At 29.2% G+C, this 23,430-nt stretch overlaps 1 protein-coding gene across 1 annotated transcript; it reads right to left on the reverse strand.

Annotated features, from left to right (window-relative positions):
- Positions 1–16,053: 16,053 nt before the first annotated feature.
- LOC147802173 (uncharacterized) lies at positions 16,054–22,053 on the reverse strand. The gene is made up of 4 exons (XM_087153243.1): positions 21,886–22,053; positions 21,228–21,412; positions 17,690–17,807; positions 16,054–16,203 (listed from the first exon to the last, which is right to left on the reverse strand). The coding sequence occupies exons 2-4, from the start codon at positions 21,376–21,378 to the stop codon at positions 16,113–16,115; spliced, it is 360 nt and encodes a 119-aa protein (XP_087009369.1). The 5' UTR covers positions 21,379–21,412; positions 21,886–22,053; the 3' UTR covers positions 16,054–16,112.
- Positions 22,054–23,430: the final 1,377 nt, after the last annotated feature.

Here is a 23,430-nt window from a genome sequence, read left to right on the forward strand (position 1 = left end):
ACATTATTGTTATAGTAATAATTTCTTCCGTAAGATTTGGTAAACCATACCCGAAAGCCTTGCGATCAAAGTTTGGGGCACTATAGATAGTTTGAAAACTTTTGAAGGGACTTTGTTTCTTTTTTCTCCATAGATGTGAAAGTTAAAATCTGTCTGAATGTACCGTCATTTGGGGCTACTTTGTGCAGGGTGTGTTTTGACTTATTGTTTGTAAATATTACATACAAATAATGCCAATATTGATCAGATTTACTCGTCTGAGTCCAGTTATGGACTCAGACGAGTAAAATTTTACCAAAGATTGAATTTACATAGTTTTTTAACATGTCAAAGTTCAAAAACTGCGAAATCCTGCACAAAGTAGCCCCACATGACGGTAGTATGTTTACTAATAGCTCGAGAGCACCGATTTGAATCGTTTTTTTCTTCTGCTGTTGGCAAATTCTCAAGGGGTGGTTCATAAAAAATCAAATCTTTCCATCGTTACCTGGCTCTGGCATAGTATCGAAAATATGAAATTTCATTCATGAAAACTTTTAAAACATGCGCTGTCATGACATTTTTACTAAATATTTAAAAAATAAAAACAGACGATAACACTTGAATTTTTTTTATTTTAAAATATCCAATAAGTTCTTTAAACGTATAGTTTAAGTTTAGAAGTAAAACTTCTAGAAACAATTACGGCAACTAACATAAGTTATCGAAAATTGATAAAAGTATATATCTAACAGTCAATGGTAATGTTTAACATAAATATGCTTTTTCTTATTTGTCCAAGCGGCATTTCAATTTCAATGCTTTTAAATTTATTAAATTCGAATACTAAATGATTTTATACCAAGAATCAACAATGATAATTAATCGTTCACATCTTCTTTTGATAATGAATTTTAAATTCTTAAAATTTATTGCCTACATCACTCTGGAATTATATATGGCATATGAAGCAAGATGTATATAAGATGTATGTCAATTAACATCCTCCTCAACTTATGGTTAGTATATAATCCAACATTTTCAGCAAATAGTAATTTCTTCAAACTGCAAAATTTTCCCGGGAAGTTCAATTTGGATTCAAATTGTTTTCGACCATTATTAAATAAATAAATAAAATATAATAAATATTTACTAAAAGTTATTTTTTTGCAAGGAATTATTTTAGGATAAACAAATTTTATAATTATGGGCAAATATGCTTAAATTCGTTTAAAATATATTCAATTTGTAGCGAAAAGTAAAATTAAAAGTGAAAAGTAAAAAGTAAAATACGCAAAAAGTAAAATTACCATTAAGGGATTAAAGCATGGGACCGCTCCCCTTACCAAACTATTGGAACCATGTTTCTCAAATTGCGGGTACCCCCTAAAATTTGGGAGTCAGAAATCCATATTCGTCGAAAAAAAGGTATGTTCGCAGAAAGTATGTTTTTGCACCTGATTTCGTAACTTAAAATATCGTCTGAGCTCATTAATTAGAATAGCTATGATCACCCTCTTGAGCCACTAAGATTGAATCCTAAATCGTGAAGATCCGATCATTAGATCAAAAGTTATTTAGGGTGGTCCGTTTTTTTCCGGTTTAGGACCAGCTTGACAAATGTTATTGAGATAATTAGTTTTTTTTAATGTTAGCATGCGTTGCACTAAATATGTCAATTAAAATTTCTCTGTGATGTCATTAGAACATGTAAGAGACAAAAATTAAATCCTTTCTCACTTGGACAACTTCACTACGATATCATAAGAGTATATAAGAGGCAAAAATTAAATCCTTTCTCACTTGGACAACTTCGCTACGATATCATAAGAGTATATAAGAGGCAAAAATAAAATCCTCTCTCACTTGGACAACTTCACTACGATATCATAAGAACATGTAAGAGGCAAAAATAAAATCCTCTCTCACTTGGACAACTTCGCTACGATATCATAAGAACATGTAAGAGGCAAAAATAAACTCCTCTCTCATTTAAACAATAAGTTTATTACATTTATATATTGTTTAACAGTTTACAGTTTTTTTTCCTAGTATATGATTTATCTCGAAAAACTTTAAATTCTTTCTTTCTTAAAAAACGGAAAAGTTAATCAACGGAGCCGCCTAGTATTTAATAAAATAAAATCATTAGTCTTAGAAATTATCTTTGTAATATGAACGACAGAAATGATAGTTTTAACGTTTTACACTAAAAGCAGGTAACAGGTACTTAAGGACAAAGAAAAAAAAAGAAAGAAAAAAAAGATCGGAACTTACCTTTTTTTCTAAATGGGATTTTAGATGCGAGAGTATTATCTTCATATAATGCAAAAAAAGAAATAAACTAAAATTTCCAACTGGATTAACTGAGTTTTATATTTAGACAGCAGATATGTCGTTAATGAAATGACTTACGAATGATGCATTGGCTCAACTAATAACAAGATGTCACGGCTTTGCTGATTTGTGAAAATGACATTATTTTTTATACTCTTAAGATTTTTTTGATACCTTAAATATTTTTTTTAGCTAATCTGTGTTTTTCAGAAGTATTTTATTAGAAAATAATTCATAAAGGGCTTTCAAAATGGAGCATTTATTTCCGTGTCGTGATACCTATTTATCCTGACGACAACAGTATAAAATATTAAATTTATTTGTTTAATCAAAACAATAAGCTACAATCTTGATAATTTGTCTGTCATATGTTCAAAGTTTAAGTATAGAAATAAAAAAAAATTGAAAGGGAGGCATTTAACAAACTCAAAAGTTAGATTCATTTTCATTAATTTTGAAATGCCAATTATGCAAGGGTACGTTGAATGTCTGAAAAGTATCGCAATAATTAAGTGTTCAAACTTGTGAAGTCCAATTGCGTGACAAATTCGATACGAAAAAATATTCTGCCTTTAAGGGGTTTCAGAACCCTTAAAAAACTTTCAATATTCCATAGCTTCTTAGCTGAATCAAGGAAAGTTTTGAGTTTTCTGTTTATAAAAATAGATGTTATAAAGAATAGTTTTTTCTTTAGAAATTATTACAAGTTAAATATATTTCTTACTATTCGAAAAGAGATATAAACTAAATTTTCGATATTGATCCGTTTGCTCCAATTGAAATGCTCGTAGTTGTATTTGAAATTAAAATGATCTTTCATTAAAAATATTAAGCAAACCACATTTATGAAAATTATTTTTTAATTTATATTATATTAACTGAAAGAATTATTTTAAATGGTAATTTTCATTACAGTTAAATTGGTCATTTGAAAAAATATATTGAAGTTATTAGCTGTTGTGCAAAATTCAGTTTTTTCCCCCTAAACTGTTGCGGTATATCTGTAAATTTTTTGTAATTCTAAAATCATGATGTTTGCACTCTAGTGACTGCCCAGTAATTAGAAAAAAATATAAAGACATTGTATACGGAGAAAAGAAAACTTTGATAAAATTACTGCACTTCATGAGAATGGCATTTCTAGTTAAAAAAAAATATATCTCACATAATTCTGGTTAATAAAACCAATAAATACAGTGATTAAACCATGGTATGATAAAACTATCAAATTTTACCATTTTAACCAAATTTTACCCCATATGGTAAAACCGTACGTAGTTATTAATTTTACTAATACTCTTACCACAGCGCTTCGGTAGAAATTGATGATTTTTTAGTGTTTCCAAAGAGCCGGAAACATGGTAAATGTTACCATTTTCTGGAAAGTTTGACCATACTTTTATCCTCAGTGTATATATCTAAGTGTATTTGTGTTTTTACGAATTTTCAAGATTCACAATTGTCTTATGAACGAAAAAAAATCCATTCAACTCTTAACAGTGCGAGAGTGTAGGCTCCAACAGTAGTGTTAAGTATTTAAGGTGTACGTGTTAAGTATTGATTAAGTTAAAAGTCAAGTCCTGGATAAAAATATAAAGCGTAAAAAAATACAAACTATATAATATTTTCATCAAGCTTAAAGAAGTTAAATAAAGCTGATTGGAAATCAAAAGCTCATTTAAATTAGCAATTCAGCGTGTCAAGTAAATGCAAAAACTAATTTTTTATTTTTCAACGTAGATGCTCATTTACTTGGTTAGACTGTTTTCCAGGTCTTTAATAGCATAATTGTGCTAAATTATTAGCATGCTCTTATTACAAAATAAGCATAATCTTTATGTTTGAATGGATAATCTAATCAGCACAATCATTGTTACCTGCAGTAAATCATATAAATGACTGGTTGTGCTAACATTTTCATTGCTTGTTTTATCATTTTCAAATAAGTAACTATTAAAATAATTTGCATTTGACTGCAACAAGCGTCTAATGTTAATCCAATGTGAAAATATCGCTTGTAATAATTCTAAAGAAAAATTTAAACATATGTTGGTGGCGTTTATTGATAAGTAAGGGTTTATTTGATAGTATTTCGTTTATAAAGCGGTATATTTGATTGTATTTCGTTGTCAGCATCTTAACACACTAACGCAAACATACACTTACAAATTTAGTATTTTAGTATGTCCAAAAATATATTACATTGCAATATCATCCCTTAATAAACAGAAAGTGGAAACTTGCTGCAGCAGTAATAACACTTATTTGTGTCAACATCCCTTTCTTTTCCTCTTCATTAGTGAGATTGTTAGCCAGGAGCGTATATTTGTTCAACCTGAAACTAATTTTTAAAACATTATTTTTTTTCATGACAGCGAAAATGTATTTAACATGCAAAAAATATGCAGAATGGACAAAACAAAATTGAACTGTATAACTTTTGAACTAATGATCGATCTTCACGTTTTAAGACTGAATTTTAATGATTTGAGGGAATGACCTCAAATATGCTACTTAATTAGTTGCGGATGATGTTTCAAGTTAAGAAATCAGACATAAAAGCGTATTCTCTCTGAATAAACGTATCTTTTTTGACGGATCCCTGATATTTTTGGATTCGATGGATCATAAATCTCCTGATTTAGCTTTTCCCACTGCGCACTCAACTATTCCAGTTATGGACCTTGCTTGCCCTGCTAAGCTAAGCTTTTGTTATCTTTACCAAAAGCAAGATTATTATTTCACTACTGGGCAGTTTAGAAAGATTTGAGAACGACTGCAATTCAATATTGAGATTTCCAAAACTAAATATTTTCAATTACAGCAGCTGGGTAATAAATATGAAGGTGTTACTCATCAATAAAGTCTCCTGGGAATTTTTGGTGGCACAAAGAAGCCATTACCAACTGATGCAACAGACAGAGACATACGCTCTGATGAAATGGGAAAAGCTCGGAGTTATTCTAATATATTTCAAGGAATTGACGAGCAGTTCCGAACGCTGTGAGCAGACACTGAGGAAGGGGGGACAGAATGAACTATTTTAAGAGAAAACTTCGACCTCCCGAGCATGGTCAGCCGGATTTATTAACAAATTCTTCGAATTAAAGTTTGATCCGGATAAGGAGACGATTGGAAATTTTTGCAAATTAGTCAATCATGAAAGAAAACAAATCAATGATGCAAGTTTTGAAATGCCTGAAAAGCTTCCATGCTTCCTATTAATTAGAAGATTACCAGCCAATTATGATTACTTAGTTCAAATACTTTATCGAGAAGAAGGTAAAGATTTTATGATCACATTTACGAGTTGAGAAAAAGAGCTCCTAATCGAATCTGGAAGGGTACAACAAACGCGGAATGACAGGAGAGTGGACATAGTTGACCATGTCCATACTACTTCATCTACTAGAAAACAAGTCTATCCCAAGTTGCAAGGAATTAAGAACAGTGGTAGCTTACTGGGCAATGATAAACCAACAATGTGTTCCTACTGTAATAAGAAAGATCATACAGTGGAAAGATGTTTTCTAAAGAAAAAAACTACGAAGCGGAATTCTAAAACTCTAAGGAAGCTTTATATACATGTGTGCCTATGATAAGAAAGGATGTTGGAATTCACCATAGGAAAAACAAACAGTTTGATGAATTCCAGATTGATTTTTATACCTAAAGAGACTGGTTCACTAATATCATGACTTTGAATCCTTATCAAGCTCTTAAACGGTTACATCTTAAAGTTTGCATTATTCTAGGTTACATGTTGACAATCTTCACCCAGGAGAAGATTTTCTCGTATTTGTCTGATTGACATAATGCTTTAAACAATTTTTTTTTACTTATTTAAAAATAATAAGACGTAAAAAAAAAGAACTTTTAAAAAGTTAAAAAAAAGGGAGCCAAAGTAGTGTATGCTTGTTTCACATCATCTTTGATAAGATCGGTAAAATATATTTCAAAAGCTGCGAAATTAGAAAACCACGAATACAAAATACTCTTAATAATTTAATAAGTTTTAAGCAAATGAAATCAATGTGGAACAATGAGATAAGTCACATCTTAAAAGGATGTTGACAACAGAACTAAATAACATTTGCTGATTGCGTTTTCTGAAAGCTTTACAAGTTTATTTACTCTAAATTTTAATTACAAAACTTTCAATTACAGTTTTTTTTCTATTGTTTCGTAATATGCTTTATAAAATGTTAACAAATTAAAATTAAAAATAGTGCGTGGAGTCCCTCCGCGCGGAAGAAGTTAAACTTCGCAACCTGCGACGTTAATTGTAGAAGAATCAGCAGTCGTAGAAGGATCACCAGTTCTATTCAACGACTCTTTTTCCTGCTCCGCTCGCTTCCGTGCTCTGTAATCACGGTAATATTGTGCATTTTTCCCTCGTGAACCTCTTGAACCAGTGGAAGTGCTTGTGGTTACCTCATCGTCTCACCCTGAAAAATGTATTTGTATTAATAATGTATGTGAATGCATCATAATGTAATTTCAGAAGAGAAACAATCAATTGATATTCACAAGAGACGTACCTTGACATAACCTTAAATCCTTCGCATCGTCCGTGGTATTGCTTTTCCTCATTTTTACAATTGTTATCCACTAGATTTGAAAATACGAAATACTACCCTATTAAATTATATGTGTATCAAAACAAACTAAAAAAATATTTATAGAAAAAACAATACCTTTATGACTTTTATTATTTTAATGCCAGTGAGAACAAAAGCAATATGGAAATGAATGAGGGAAAACTGGATCCTACCACGTGATTTCCCGGCCAATAAAAATGTAGCGTTAAACGTTTAACGCAACCTTGTTGGAAGTCGCATAAGAAGTATAACTTCAAAAAAATACAACAAAAGTTTCTAATAAATGCGCAACAACAATAGTTAAAGTTAAAAATGACAAGTTACGACAAATATTAATGGTAAATGGTAACGGTGGTAATATTAAATGGTAATAATAAATGATTAATGGTAAATAGTACTCACGGGATCACTCATCGTTGCTGGAGTTGTACCTGCTGGCAGTGGCTGAATATCTATAGGGTCAGTGGCTATCACAAAACAAATAAGTGAAAGAATCAGGAACAATATGTACTGAAACATTGTCGTCCTCCTTTTTCCTTTCAAAATGTCACGTTCTACAAGAATGCAAACTAATGTAGCTGTTAGCAACAACAAATACTGAAAAAGTGATTAAAAATACATTATCTAAATAATAAATAGTTAGTAAATTAATGAAGTCGAATGATAAAATAAATAGTAAATAACAAGATGATTGTTGAAATAAATAATGTTATGATTGTTGAAACAAATTCTAATAGATTTGTTAAATACGATTGATACAATAAATAATGACAGAATTGATAGAATAAATACTGATAGAATTGATAAAATAAATAGAAAGGAGATTGATGAAATAAATAATATTACGATTCCTAAAATAAATAATAATAGAATTGATAAAAAATATTCGATTGTTGAATTAAATAATAATAATTGTTAAAATAAATAGCAGTATGTTTGTAAAAAATAAATAACACTAAAATTGTTTGAATAAATAATAACAGGATTTGCTAGACTTAGTGATAATCGCTTACTCGTGATAAAAGTAAATGATTCAGCTGATTGCTTTATGCGCCATACAATTCATATGGATTGTGACCGCCTGCAAAATTGCTCTATTGATTCGAACTCTTTTACAAGCTACTAACTCTAGGGAAACTAAGCCATCCTTTTGTCATATCTTGCAATTTTGATGGGCTACTTATTGACAATAGACGTCGTCGTAACTGCAGATGTTGGTTAAGACTAATAGTAACCGACCTACTCCCGAAGGAGTTTTCGGATAAGGGTTTCACCTGTTGTCACGTAAACTAAACACAACAAAATTACAGTAAAGTAGAATTGAAACCAAAAGGATTGATACACATAAGAAAAATCACAATATCGAAAAGATCAAACAGATAAAAATGGAACAGAATTCTCAAAAAAAGTTAAAGCAGCCTAAAACACCTGAATGAGTAAAATTTAACAAAATAAAAGCGTCAAAAATGCAGGTAAAAACGTATAAAGAGTAAGGTCAGGTAACATCAAATGGTAAAAATATGAAAAATCACATTAACATATAAGACACTAAAAGAAGATGAATAGAATAACTAAAATAGTCAACTAAAAGTTCGAAAGTTCAAGGGTCCCCCTTTCAAGGCTAAGTGCCTGTAGGATAAAAAATGTTCTAAGGTAAATCAAAGTTTCTCTAAAAAGGATAAATATTCAAAGATGACACCAGGTAAGACTGAAGGTGCTGAAGTTCGCTAAGATCCAAAAATTTATTTCGCATGTCCCTTGTATGATGAGAATGTTATTCCAAGGGAAGGACAAAGTCACCAGAACACGGTAAGTGAAGAGGCAAGTACTAAAAAGCAAATATTAAAGCGTGGAAATCTAAAAGCCAAAAGGTTTTTTTTTTAAAAAAAGTTGTTAAAAGAGAAAAACCAACTTTTTTTAATCAACTTGTTGGTTAAAAGAAAAAAAAATAATTATAATATGATTTGTAAAATTAATAATAATTGCATTTATTAAATAAGTAATCTTAGCATTGCAGTAATAAATACTAAAATGTTCAAATCTTCAAATTGGTACAGTTATTTTCAGGCCCAAATAAATATATTCGTGAAATTATAATATTAATATGGTTAAAATAACTAGATATAGATTGGATTTGCAATTATATCATAATTAAATTTGTATATTAACTGTCTCGATAGAATAAAATGCAATAGAACTCCCTAAAAATATAATTATATAATTTTACTATGAATTATAGTAAAATTATTTAAAACATGACAAAAGAATTATAAAATAAACAACATGATAAATAAATAAAAATTCTTTCCAATACAATAAACACTATGATTGATAAAAAGTTAATATTATTGATAAAATAAACTTACGAAAACACTAGAAAAAAGTTAAATAACCTGAAAATTAGCTAAATGCATAGTTTAAGCGCTGAAGTAAAACTGCCAGAAACAAATATGCAAACTGACATAAGTTATCGAAAATTAAAAAAAAAAATTACATTTCCCCGTCAGTGGTAATGTTTAACAGTGGTATTCTTATTTCTCCAAACGGCATTTAAATTTCAAGCCTTTTAAATTTATTAAATTCTAATACTCGAATACTTTATGCCAATTATCATCAATAATAATTATCTTTGGATAAACGAAGTTTATATTTATGTTATATTTTTCTTCTTCAAATCGCGCTTTAAAAGTTCTCGAGATATAACGAAATACGCAGAAAGTAAAATTAACATTATGGGATCCAATCTTTGGAACGCTTTTCTAACCTAACTGAGGAGACAATATTTCCCAGATTACCGCTACCCCCCGGATTTCTGTGGTCAGAAATCCGAATCCGTCGAAGAAAAGGTATGTTTATTCAGAGAAAGTACGTTTTTGTGTCTGATTTCATATTTCAAAATATCGTCTGTATTCATTAATCAGCATATTTGTAATCACCCCTTCGAACTATTAAGATATAGTCTTAAAAGATCCGATCATTAGATCAGAAGTTTTTCATATCGATTTGTTTATTTTTTGTTTGGCGCACTGTAAATCTGTATTATATAAAACGCTAATACGTACGTATGTATCAATAAAACCGATGATATTTCTTTTCTCGCGTTGGCAACAGTTTTCATTTTTAATTGATGGGCTTCGGCGCGCAAGAGCACGTAGTGAGCATCATATGGCTAATCGAGTGAATTCTCACTGAATTATCAAAAATATTCTCACAAAATTATCTTCATCGAAGCCGATGCATTACATCCGGCGTTTAGTACTATTTCGTATATTGTTTTACAACACATGGTTTTAGCTCTCTGGTGGGAAAGACTTTAAAACAAAACTTACAACAGTTACTTTTCTCAACAACTGAAATTTAGAATAGTGTGATTAAGAAAAATATGTGAACTGTTTGCAATTTCAAATTAATATTGAAATGTACAGGTTTAGAATTTTCTACAGTGAAAAGTTTTCGGAACTTCAGTGTTCAAAAAAGTATACAAAAGCTAGACGTTAAGAACGTATCCAATGAGCGAGCAAAGCAAGCATCGGATCGAAGCAATCCGAAATGAACTGCGACAGCAGTTCCGGGGGTTGGCGAGCGTCAGCGAGCAGGGGACGAAGCCACCTAGTTAATTATATATTTGAGTACACATTCAAAACATAGAACAATTTTGCCTGGGTCTCAAAATTAGGAAAAGAAAAAGAAAATGAGGCCTTTGCCTAAAAAAGTTAAAATCAGTCTTTCCACATTTAATTGGTATTTAGAATAGACTTCAGATTGCTAACCAGTTTTATTTAACTTTTTAACGTAAATATTCACATAATTGGTCATGCTGTGATCTATTTCTTGATCTATTTCTTCATTAAGCTAAACCATTTTTTTAAATGTTTTTTTATCTTTTTTTTATTTTTCATTTTTTTGTTGCTTTACTATATTTTGTTTACTATTTTAGATTTGTGTATTCTTTTAACTAACAGAAATTTATAACAAAATTCGTTTTACTTTGGCAAAAAAACCCTTGCAAATGAAATTTATTGTCTTGTAGAATCAACAAGAGCAAATGAGTGAGCAGTTTGAATTTGACGAAGATGCTAATTTGAGCATCTAATTTGAGAACCGCGATGGCTTAGGGGATAGACTGTTCGCCTTCCAATGAGGTGCACCGGGTTCGGATTCCCAGCAATGGCTGGTCGAAACCAATCCGCATCCGACATGAGCCGACCACAGTGCTGACGTGAAATATCTTCAGTGGTAGACGGATCATGGGTTAGAGTCCCTTTGCCGTCAGGGTAACCGTGGGAAATTTTCGTGGTCTTCCTTTCCATATAAGGCAAAGGTGAGTTAGTTCCACCAAAACATCTCCACGAAAGGCAAATTTCGTTCAATACTTGATCCAGGAGATCCCTTGTCTTCTGGATTGGGTTCAGAATTACAAGGCTATGGAGCTGAACATTAGTAGTCGTAAACCCAAAAAATTGGGTCGACAGTTCAACGACGGATATAAAATAAAATAAAATTTGACTCATTATCCCTCTAAAGCATCATTGGTAATTAGTACTAGACTATTAGATTAATTATTGTTTTTTTTTTTAATGTCAGCAAATGTACTAAAAATTTTAATAACAATTTCACTGCGATACCACAAGAACGAGTAAGAAGCAAAAATTAAATCCGCTCTCACTTAAGCAACTTGAGTTAATTATATTTACATAACTCATATTGTTCTGTTTTGATTTTTATATAATTGCTTAGAATTTTTACTGTACGATTTTTAATCTCGAAAAACTTCAAATTCTGTCTTTTTAAAAATACAATTTTTACAATTGAACTTCAATTGATTAACATTCAATGAATAAAACCATTATTTTTATAAATGATCTTTGGAATATGGAACTTCAAAAATGATTGTTTAAAAATTGTGCACTAAAACCAGGCAACCTGCTTCCAGACAAAAGAAAAAAAAAGGGCGTAACTTACCTATGTTCTATATGGGATTTCAGATTCGCTTGTATTAACTTTATATAATGCTGAAAAAGAAATAAACTGATTTTTCCAATTGAATTAATTGAGTTTTATATTTAGACAGCAGATATGCCTCGAATGAAATGACTTACGAATGATGCATTGGCACAACTATTAACATGATGTCACGGCTTTGTTGATTTGATAAAATGATATTATTTTTTATACTCTCGAGATTTCATCTTTACCTTAAAGGTTTTTTCATCTATTCTAGGTTTTTTGTAAGTATTTTATTAGAAAATAATTCCTAAAGGGCTTTCAAAATGGAACATTTATTTTCAGTGTTAAAATTCTCTTTATTGTATGATACCTATGTATCCAAAAGACAACAGAATGAAAAAATTATATTAAATTAAATTTTATACTCTCGAGATTTTGTCTTTACCTTAATGGCTCTTTAATCTATTCTAGGTTTTTTATAAGTATTTTATTAGAAAATAATTCCTAAAGTGCTTTCAAAATGGAACATTTATTTTCAGTGTTAAAATTCTCTTTATTGTATGATACCTATGTATCCAAAAGACAACAGAATGAAAAAATTATATTAAATTAAATTTTATACTCTCGAGATTTTGTCTTTACCTTAATGGCTCTTTAATCTATTCTAGGTTTTTTATAAGTATTTTATTAGAAAATAATTCCTAAAGTGCTTTCAAAATGGAACATTTATTTTCAGTGTTAAAATTCTCTTTATTGTATGATACCTATGTATCCAAAAGACAACAGAATGAAAAAATTATATTAAATTAAATTTTATACTCTCGAGATTAACCCGTAATTTGTCCACCACTGAGGATATTTCACGTCAGCACTATGGTCGGTGCAAGCCAGATGCGGATTCGTATCGACCATCCATTGGTGGGATTCGAACCAGGTTCACCTCATTGTAAGGCGAACGCTCTGCCCTCTGAGCCATCACGGCTCGCTATCGATATTTTTCTGATCGTAAGTTACGGATCCCAGTAGATCACCGAAGTTAAGTATCTATGCTCGGTATCGGCTCTCGTTAAACTGCTCTTTTGATAGATTTTGCTCTTAAGTTGTCGGGTTACTAAAGCGGGGAATGGCATTATCTCTACAGAGGATCAATATTGAGAATGCCGGTCTATTGTGTTAGCCCTAGAGTAAAAAGAAACTACCCTCCCTGAAATGCGCTATTCCTGTTTCCATGGTAGCAGACTACCTCACACTTGGTGGTTGGAGGAGGGGGGAGTTCTTGCCATAGACAAACTATACTTGAACTTATATGTTCATAAATTTTTGGATGACTTTTCTCGCGAGGACAATTAAACGCCGATACAAACTAAATTATGAGTTTTGCAAGAAGGAAAGGTTCTAATTATACAATTTATCTGAACAAACTACACTGTATTTTTTTTTTAATTTTGCTCATTAATTAAAGCAGGTTTAACTAAAATTTAGAGCTATGTTTTAGCTTTTAAGAGCCATTCACTAAGAATTATATTTCAGTTTTAGTTATGCCATATTTCAATTCTTGATCAGTGTCATTGAACTGAGTAATTTTTTTAAAGTTTATTTTTTGTTTTAAAATGTATTGTTCAATGTTCTTGATGTATGTATTTTTTTTTTTACTTAAAGAAATTTAGGAGAGTTAAAGTAATTTTTCTTTTGCGAATAAATCATTATAAATGAAATTCATTATTTCACTTAATTAATAATAACAAATAAATGCCAAGTTTGATTAAAGTTGTACTAAACATTTTAATAACAGATTCTCTACGATACGCACGATACGATATGAATTTGCTATACTTACATTTAGCTTTGATTTTTGACTGTGCGATTTATATATATATATATATATATATATATATATATATATATATATATATATATATATATATATATATATATATATATATATATATATATATATATATATATATATATATATATATTTCTATTTGAAAAAAAGAAAAAAATATTTTTATAGTTATGTGCTATTGCACAAAATTCAGATTTTTTCCCCCTAAACTGTTTTTTCATAACTGTAAAATTTAGTTGTAGTTCTGAAATCATGATCTTTGCTCCCTTGAGATTTCCCAGTAATCAGATAAAATATAATATAAGGCATTGTTATACTCTGAGAAAAAAAACTCTGCTAAATTACAATGACATTTTTGGTTTAAAAGAAAATCCCGCATAATTCTGGTTAATAAGTATATTGTATTTAAATGACGTCATGATGAAATTACCAAATTTGACAACTTTAACAAAAGTTTATTACATTTGAAAAAACCAATCATTATGATTAATTTTACCAAGATCCTTACCATAGATACGATGCGCACGATACAATATGAATTTGCTATACTTACATTTAGCTTTGAATTTTGACTGTGCGATTTATATATATATATATATATATATATATATATATATATATATATATATATATATATATTTCTAATTGAAAAAAATATTTTTATAGTTATATGCTATTGCACAAAATTCAGATTTTTTCCCCAGCGCTTTGGTAAAAATGATTTTTTTTGGTGTTTCCATAGAGCCAGGAGAACGATAAATTCTTCCATATTCTGGATGTTTTTAACATACTTTTTCCCTTAGTGTATCTAAGTATATTTGTGTTTTTAAGAATTTTCATTACTCACGAATTATTTTGAAAAAGAAAAGGAATACTTAATATTTTCTGAATAGTGCGATTTAATAAAATATGCGAATTGAAAGGCTCTTCATATATCTAATAAATAATCATGATTTCATAGTTTGATTAATCTCTTTATGATTTTGTTTAAAAACAATTAAAATTATTAATAATTCAAATAGGATAAATTTGTTAAAATGGTAAATTATGGGATCACGCTAATTTACTCTTGACAATTCTTCTGCCACAGTATATATTTTTTCGTAAGTTTTTGTAACTCGTTTTTTGGTTATTTAAAAAAAGAATAATTGACATCATTAATACGGACTCCTTTCTTTTCAAAATTTATGATTGTATTCAACTAAAAATTTTATAATTAATGAAAATTTAACAGGTACTCTTCGCTAATTTACATATCTACGATGATTTTATTTATGTCCTTAATCTCCGCTTCATTCAAACACATTTTTATCAATCCAGTTCAATCAATGTTATTAACCTGATGGAATAAAAGATCTATCAGATAAGTAATCATTTAATAAAGACTACTTTGTGGAGACAAAAATTGAAGCAAAAATATAAAAAACGGCAAAAATTAAAAAATTTTTAAGACGTGACGAAGACAATAGCAGAGGGCAGGAGCAGGAAATGGGGGGCAGCAGCAGATGTTCCGGTTGGATGGCCAGCCGAAGGCAGAACCCCCAGTGTTTAATCCATTTTATCGGCCCACTGATGGGATGAAAGCCTGAATCAACTTTGCCCGGCCTGATGATCAAACCCAGGACCTGTGGCACGAGAGCTCGAAGCGCTACCACTCAACCATCGGGTGTCAATTAGAGTTTATAATGAATATTAACTTCTGCAGTGGAAATTCGTAGCAATAATCTTTTTTCACGTGTTAGAAATTATTATTATTATATTTTAAAACTAAGCATAATAGAAGTATAAATAAAATTCCTCACAAACTAAGCAAATCATTTCCAAATATAAAAATTTTGAAACGTTATAATTTTACTAAATATCTCAGATGGAGAAAGTTGTTGATATATTTTTTTTAATAAAAATAAAGTCTTAAATTCCACGAAAATGAATCAAATAAAATCTTATACACGTTGTCAGAACATTTTATAAGTGAATTTTGGGGTGGTTCCCTTGTTACACCTTTCAAAATTAGCCAGAATTTACAGTTTTTCTTGCAACAAAAATTTCTAATGGTTGTCAAAAGTCTTTTTTTTTTGTTGAATTATTGTGAATTAGTGTTGTTTAGATAAAAAAAATTAAATATAGTAATGAATGGTAAGATATAGAATGATAGTGAAACATGGTAGTAATTTTACACATTTTCCAAAGGAACTTTTATACATCAAACTGTTTCTTAGTGTTGTTTCCAGATAGATGCTTTATATGTTTTCAAACCAACTTCTATTAGATGGCAGTACTGCACATAAAAACATTTATTAGAAATTATTTTTTTTGTTTTATTTAAACACAACAAATGTGGTCAAAGAAGAAACAATCTTTATTATTTATTTCGAATAATCTTTATTGTGTCCTTTGTTTCATTAATTAGGTTGGCACCCATCACAGCAGTCAGGAAAGGTCTTTGATGGATCCCCTTTTACAGGTTTGCAATCTGGGGGTGCATCTCCACAACTGAAAGAATATTGAAAGAAAATACTTATGCATATATATATATATATATATATATATATATATATATATAAGCTAAAATATTAAGAAAATATGGAAAATAATAAAAAATAAGGACAAGAGAAGAAAATTATTAAAAAAATATTTTTCAAAAGTATTTAAAAAAATATAATTTTTAATTATCTAAAAAACCCCAAAAAGAAATTGAAAATCCGGAAAACAAAACAAAGAAAAGATATAATCTCTTTATCAGCCCACACGATTATATCCGCAAAAAGGAGTGCTTTCTAATATTGTATTAATATAGCCAAAGCAAAATAATCAATACAATAGTGTGAGGAGCCCTCAAAAAAATTGAAACGAAATTATAACCCATTAAGTAAAAAATATATACGAAAAAACAAACAAATATATCAAGCAAAAAACAGAAAATAAAATGTAAGGAGATTAGAGAACAGTATACGGATGGAAATCTACATAATGAGGAGTGAATTAAAATGAACTTACGCGTACCGGAATCTTTCAAGAATGATTTAAAATATTTTTGTAATAAGATTTGCCAGATTACAAAATATGAAAACAGAAGCATAAATAAAGTAATATCTTATGGCACGTATAAATAATATATATATATATATATATATATATATATATATATATATATATATGCTCATCAATATACCAATAAAAAATTTCAGACGCAGTTAAAATTTTCATTCCAAAATTATGGTGAAATATCTGGCAGCTGTTCATCCGATTAACAGTAAAGCTTACGGTAAAGAAAGTTTTTTTCCTTTATGGTTTTGAAACCATTTACAAAAAATATGGTTATGAAACCACGAATACAAAACTATACGTTTTTTATAACCATTTACAATTAGCATTTCTCAAAAACGTTAAAAAAAATTAACTATTTAACTTGAGTTTTGCTTTTTGTAAGGTAATGGGCATTGGAGAGTGGCGGACACTGGAAATTCGTCATGAGTTGAAGGGAATGGCGAAATAATGTGGGTCAGGTTGCAAGGAACTAAGTAGCTTCATTAGGTGGTTCTGATTGGTGCGATAAAATTCTGGTTGTATATCCGTATTAGGTTAAAGCAGTTAATAAACAGTTTTTTTCAAACTTAAAAGTTAGATTACCCTTTTATTAATGGTTATTTGACTGTTTTAATTAAATATAGTAAAATAACCATTCAATAAATTGTTATTTAACCATTTTTTAAGAGAAATTTCTAACAGTGTTCGTCACATTCTAAATTAATTTGTAGTTTATTTAAAATAGCATATTCGCAGCTGTTAATGAAGTTTATTTACAAAGTCTGAGTTCCACTACGAGAGGCTTTATCATTTAAGGTTTCATAGCTGAAAGAAAGAGGGACCCTCTGCTATCAATACTTGTTAATTCTTCATAATTTCTTGATGCTATACGAAAAATATTTAGTGTTTGGTATGGTAAGATCTTTGAAACAGTAGTTATAATCATGCTCACCTTTGTGTTGAAGCCTTGATATTCCCTTTGTTACATATTACTACTTCGCATTTACCAGGAACATGATATGGTTTTCCTGGAGCAACAACAATTCCGTATTCCCTTGAGTAACAGAGAACTTTGGAAAGAACACACAAAATATTATTAGGAATATATATATATATATATATATATATATATATATATATATATATATATATATATATATATATATATATATATATATATATATAATAGCATAATAAATAAATACAAAAAGGACCAAAAGACAAAAAAAAAAAAAAAAAAAAAAACGAAGATAATTGAGAAAAACAATAAGATTTATTTATTGCGCATTATCTGTAAGTATATAGAACTCATAAAACAAGTTCAAAATGAAGAGAAAGCATGGAAAAATTACAGAACAATGAAAAAAGAGAAAAAGAAAAATAATAATAAAAATATTCGGTAAAAAAGTTCCGAGAAAAGGAAAAAAATAAAAATCCAGTAAGAAAGATATAATCTTTTCATCAGCTTCCTCGATTATATCCGCATAAAGGATTGCTTTCTAATATTGTATCAAAATAATCAAAACAAAATATATATATACAATAGTGTGAGTAGCACTCAAAAAGTTTGACATAGAAAAATTTGCAACAAATAAAATAGAACACATTAAGTAAAAATATGACGTAAAAACAGAAAAGGAAAAAAAAGAAAAAGCAGAATGAAACATAAAACGAAATCCATAAAGCGAGTAGCGAATTCAAATGAACTTACATGAACGGGAAATTTTTCAGGAATGATTTTAAATAGTTTCGTAACAAGATTGCCTGATTACAAAATATGAAAACAGAAGTGCAAATTAGGGTAAAAGCGTAAAAAGAGGGGTTTTGTTTTATAGTGTGTTCTTACTGCAGTACTAAAGTGCATTTGATTTGTTAGTTACCAAGGAAGGGCCCGAAAATGGATGCGCGCGAGGTATTATTATACTGTATAATTTAAAGAAGTTAATAATTAATAATTTTAGTAAATTCTCCTTTATTTAAGAAAATAAATAAATAAAATAAAATAGAAAGAGAAAAAAACATGAATTGCCTGTTTTGCACATAATTTTAGCCATGGAATTGCCTGAAATGTATTTGCACATGGCAAAAATTGTATGAATTAGCAAATAAGTTTATTAGTATATTTATTTACAATAATATACATTTAACATAATATACATGTTGGGTATCCATTGTTTTTTATCAAGTTTTTTAGAGATTGTCCATTTGTTTTTGCTAAATAAACATTAGTACATATTCTTTTAATTCCATTCATTTGATTGAAAATGGTATTTAAGTAGATGTTATTAGATGTCTCAGAATTCCAACTAATTAGTTTATTTACATTAAAGTTAAAATAATTCCTTTCATCTTATAAATCAACAAACAGATATTTTCTTCTTTTATACTACCCAAATACAAAAAATTGTAATTAATACTAGTGGGCTGTGCCCCCTGCTCGCTAACGCTCGCCAACCCCCGAAAATTGCTACGCAATCTTATATGGTTTGCTTTGCAAACCAAGCTAGCTTCGTTACACGGTTCGCTAACTTAGTTACACTGCAAATGCACAAAATTCTAAGAATTCAACACAATTATTCAAATCCATATAAAAACTTTAAAAAAAAAAATTAAATCTTTTTAGTAAATACTAAGTCATTAAAATAATTTGAATTGAAATGAAATAAATGACATGTAATTCATTAAGCCTATTAGAAATGTGCTATAGTATAATTCGTGATATAAATCAAAAATCGTCAAATAAATTCTAATATATAAATTCGTGAAAAAAGCGCTTTCGACAAAATAATAAAATAGAGATCTATCGACAAAGATTACTCACTTCTGCCTAGCTTAATAGTATGAGATTGCCGCAGCTTATGCTCTCTGGTTATTTCCGTTTCCGTTTTTAAAAGCGCTATATGTTGAGCCACCTCAGCTAGATTTGGCATTTTTTGCGGCAATCATTGGTCGATTCGCCGTGTGAGAGAAATAGTAACGTAAACAAAACAAAGCAAACGCTGCCACCGGCGGAAAAGAAATACAGCCAAAATTTGGGAGCCACGTAAGAGAAATATATATATTAGATTATCATCATAATTTCCGAAGAAAGATTAATTCCTCGTTGTAAATATTATTTAATAAATTAGAATAATCGTGAAAATTTAAGATAATTAAATGTCCATTAATCATCAATATATCTAAAAACAAATTTAGTATTAAGAGTATAATTTTTTTCATAATAATGCAAAAATAAGTTAGCTAAGAGATAAGAAAAAGTAGATCCTTGTGGTATTCCTTAAATTTGAAGTAAAATATCTTCCCGGATTTAAAAATAAATCCGGGGTTTAATTAACTTTTATAAATTTTTCGAAATTTTTTTCCGACGCATGCGCAATAATAGGTATCACGTGTCAGCCATATCCTATAAATACTCTGTGGAGTCGACTAGATTTGTTTTTGTCAAGATGCCGCCACGTAAAGAGTTGTCTGAGTTCGTGAAAAGTGTGTTAGTTGGATTACATCTTGCCAATGTGTGAATTATTGAGATATCCCGTCTCCGTAACTGCTCAAAATCAACTGTTTCACGTGTTTTGTGTCTCTACAAGACTGAGGGACTCTCTGGGACGAATTGAACCGTCGGTTGAGGGCCTGCACCCCACTCCCCAAAAGCAAGCATGAACTATGGAACTTCCTGTTAAACATTTGGAAGGAAATTCCTCTTGCCACTATGGCTAATTAAGTGGAAAGCATGCCCAGAAGGGTTGCAGCTGTGATCGCAGCCAAAGGAGGCCATACCTCCTACTAATTTTAATAAATATGGGTTTATGTCGTTATAGTGTCGTGTCCCGTCACTTTCTTCCAGATAGTGTATATATATATTTAATTTTAGGGAGTAAGGGAAAACTTAGTATTTGTAATTGGTTTATTAAATAGGTCACGCGATTCCCACGAAGAGCAAAGGGAAAAATGTCTTACTTTTAATTAATGCATGCTTGGACCAAAAATAAGAAAAGACTGGATGTGAATTTAAATGTGGGGAAAAGTGTTCCGTTTTAAATAATAAATTAAGAAAAGGATTTGCAGGAAAAGGAATAACATGAAAGATTATTTGAAGCATTTTATGTTTTATATATATATATATATATATATATATATATATATATATATATATATATATATATATATATATATATATATATATATATATATATATATATATATATATATATATATATATATATATATATATATATATATATATATATATATATATATATATATATATATATATATATATATATATATATATATATATATATATATATATATATATATATATATATATATATGTATAAATTACAATAATTAAATTTTTTTTAATTTTCTGCAAAAAGGTTGTGCACCCATAAAATAAATCGCAATAAAAGTCAATCAATCAAGTCAAACGTCTTTAGCAGAATGTTCAAAACTTTAAGTTACCTAGATAAAAATCAAAAACAGATACTTACGAGTTATTGATCCGTCCATTTCAGTAAGAGTCCCCGGGGTTGTTCCTGGGGACATATCTGGGATTCGAATTGGTTTTCCGGGGCCGCTATATCCAACAACCATTACAAATAAAGTAACGGTAAGCAACAAAAAAAGTTCGGCGCTAATCATAATCGTCTTTTGGCCTTAGTTCTACAAAATTTTTCTGTTAAAATGAAAAATATTATAACTGATTAAATCCTTGACAAGTGTATCAGAAGAAAAAGCCAAGATTCGTATTGGACACTGGTTTTCTGTATGATTAGTTTTTTTCCTTAAATTTTGCTGTTTGAAATATTTTAACTTATTTACCCTTTTGCAATTGTCATTAAATCTCTGTCATCACATTTCAACAAGTATAATGCTATTTTTTAATAATTTTTACTATAATATTAAAATTCTTTTTGACTATTAACATTTTGTTGACCTGAGAGTTTACTCAAAAACTGTGTCATGTCAATTACTATTATATATAATTGAATATGGAAGTAAAATATAACATTCTAAATGTCGGTTTCATGTCCAAGCGATGTTGCCTAAATTTTTGAGGACTATTAAGTAACTGCCATTTCGCTAAATTATGCGTTATTACACATTAAACATGGAAAAATAGAAATATCTAATATAAGCTTGACTTACACTGCTTGGATTTCCAATTTTATAAGTGTTTTGCCAATCCTTGGCGTCTTTTTTTATACCTTTAGCAGCGAGAATATAAAACATTTTTTATTACACGCAGATTAATATTTCATAGTATATTACTTATCGTAAATATCGTAATGGTAGTTTTATCAAATATTGGCACTATTTTAATATACTTTTTTTATGCTATATCTCGTACTTCTGACTTTTTTAGAAGAATTTTTCTTTACGTAATTAGATGAACTTCACTGAAATATTATATTTTTTTTAATAAAGCAAAACAAATAACTGTTTCAGTTATTGGCCAATAAATGTCATAGAAAATTTTAATCAACTGCATTTTATATCGTATGTGTATTTGTGTACATAACTTAACCTTCGTTATTTGCTGAAGAATGTATACCGCATTACGAACTCTCTAATGATGGATATAGATTATTTCTCAAAGTAACATTAAATTTACAAGTATATTTTATTATTAAATTTGGTAGGAATTTATTTTGGTAGGACTAATAATTTAGAGAATTTTGTATACAAAGCATTTGCTATTTGTATGTAACCATTGTGTGTAAAGACAGTAACAAAAATAATTTCTATTCGAAAAATATTGCTTCGACACTTGAAAACATGAGAAATTGATATTAATTATAATAACTTGAAACTTGAGAAATTATTAGTATTTAGTATATTAATATTTAAGGTGCCCCTCGTGATGATAAAAATTTATCAATTAGAATTTTAATTATGTTTCTAAAATGGTACTGATGAAAATTCAATTATAGTCTATTACGAATGAAGAGGACTATTATGGCACTGGCAAAAATATAATTATAGACTATTAAGGATAGATGGTTTTATTAGGGGTCAAAGAAAAATTCTATTATGGATTATTATTGTTGGATGGGAGTATTATGGGACTGACAAAAATCTATCTTCTTATTATATAAAACGCTAATACGTACGTATGTATCAGTAAAACCGATTATATTTCTTTTCTCGCGCTGGCAACAGTTTTCATTTTTAATTGATTGGATTCGGCGCGCAAGAGCACGTAGTGAGCAACCAGATAACAATAACCAGAGTGAGCATTATCAGGTTGTTCAATTCAGATTCATGCACTAAAAACATGACACTTCGTGATCGCAACGAACTATAGGGGGCGTTGTTGTATGAGACGGATACCTGCGATTTCCACATGAACAGTGATTCAGTTACTTTAGAGGCGTCTTTAATGTAGCACGTAGCATTGCAACGTTCCTTCTTTATTATGGCTAATTAAATTTAAAAGAGAAAAATATTTGGTATTCTTTCTTATGCAAACGAAAACAAAATGGTATCTCTTTTTATTAGAGAAGGAATATCCAAAACACATCGGAAAAATATTTGTACATTAACAGAAAAAAATATGTATATTCTTATAAGAGTTAAAACCTAATGCCCGAAAAATAGTTTTACTAAATTTAATGATATAACATGAAAGGCCTATTAAACTTTACATTCTATAGCTTTAAGAATCATATTACTTCAGAAATTAAAATGAAC

Source organism: Parasteatoda tepidariorum, chromosome 10 (genome assembly GCF_982258835.1).
Source record: "Parasteatoda tepidariorum strain Cologne lab strain chromosome 10, Ptep-v5.0, whole genome shotgun sequence".
Lineage (NCBI taxonomy): Eukaryota > Metazoa > Arthropoda > Arachnida > Araneae > Theridiidae > Parasteatoda > Parasteatoda tepidariorum.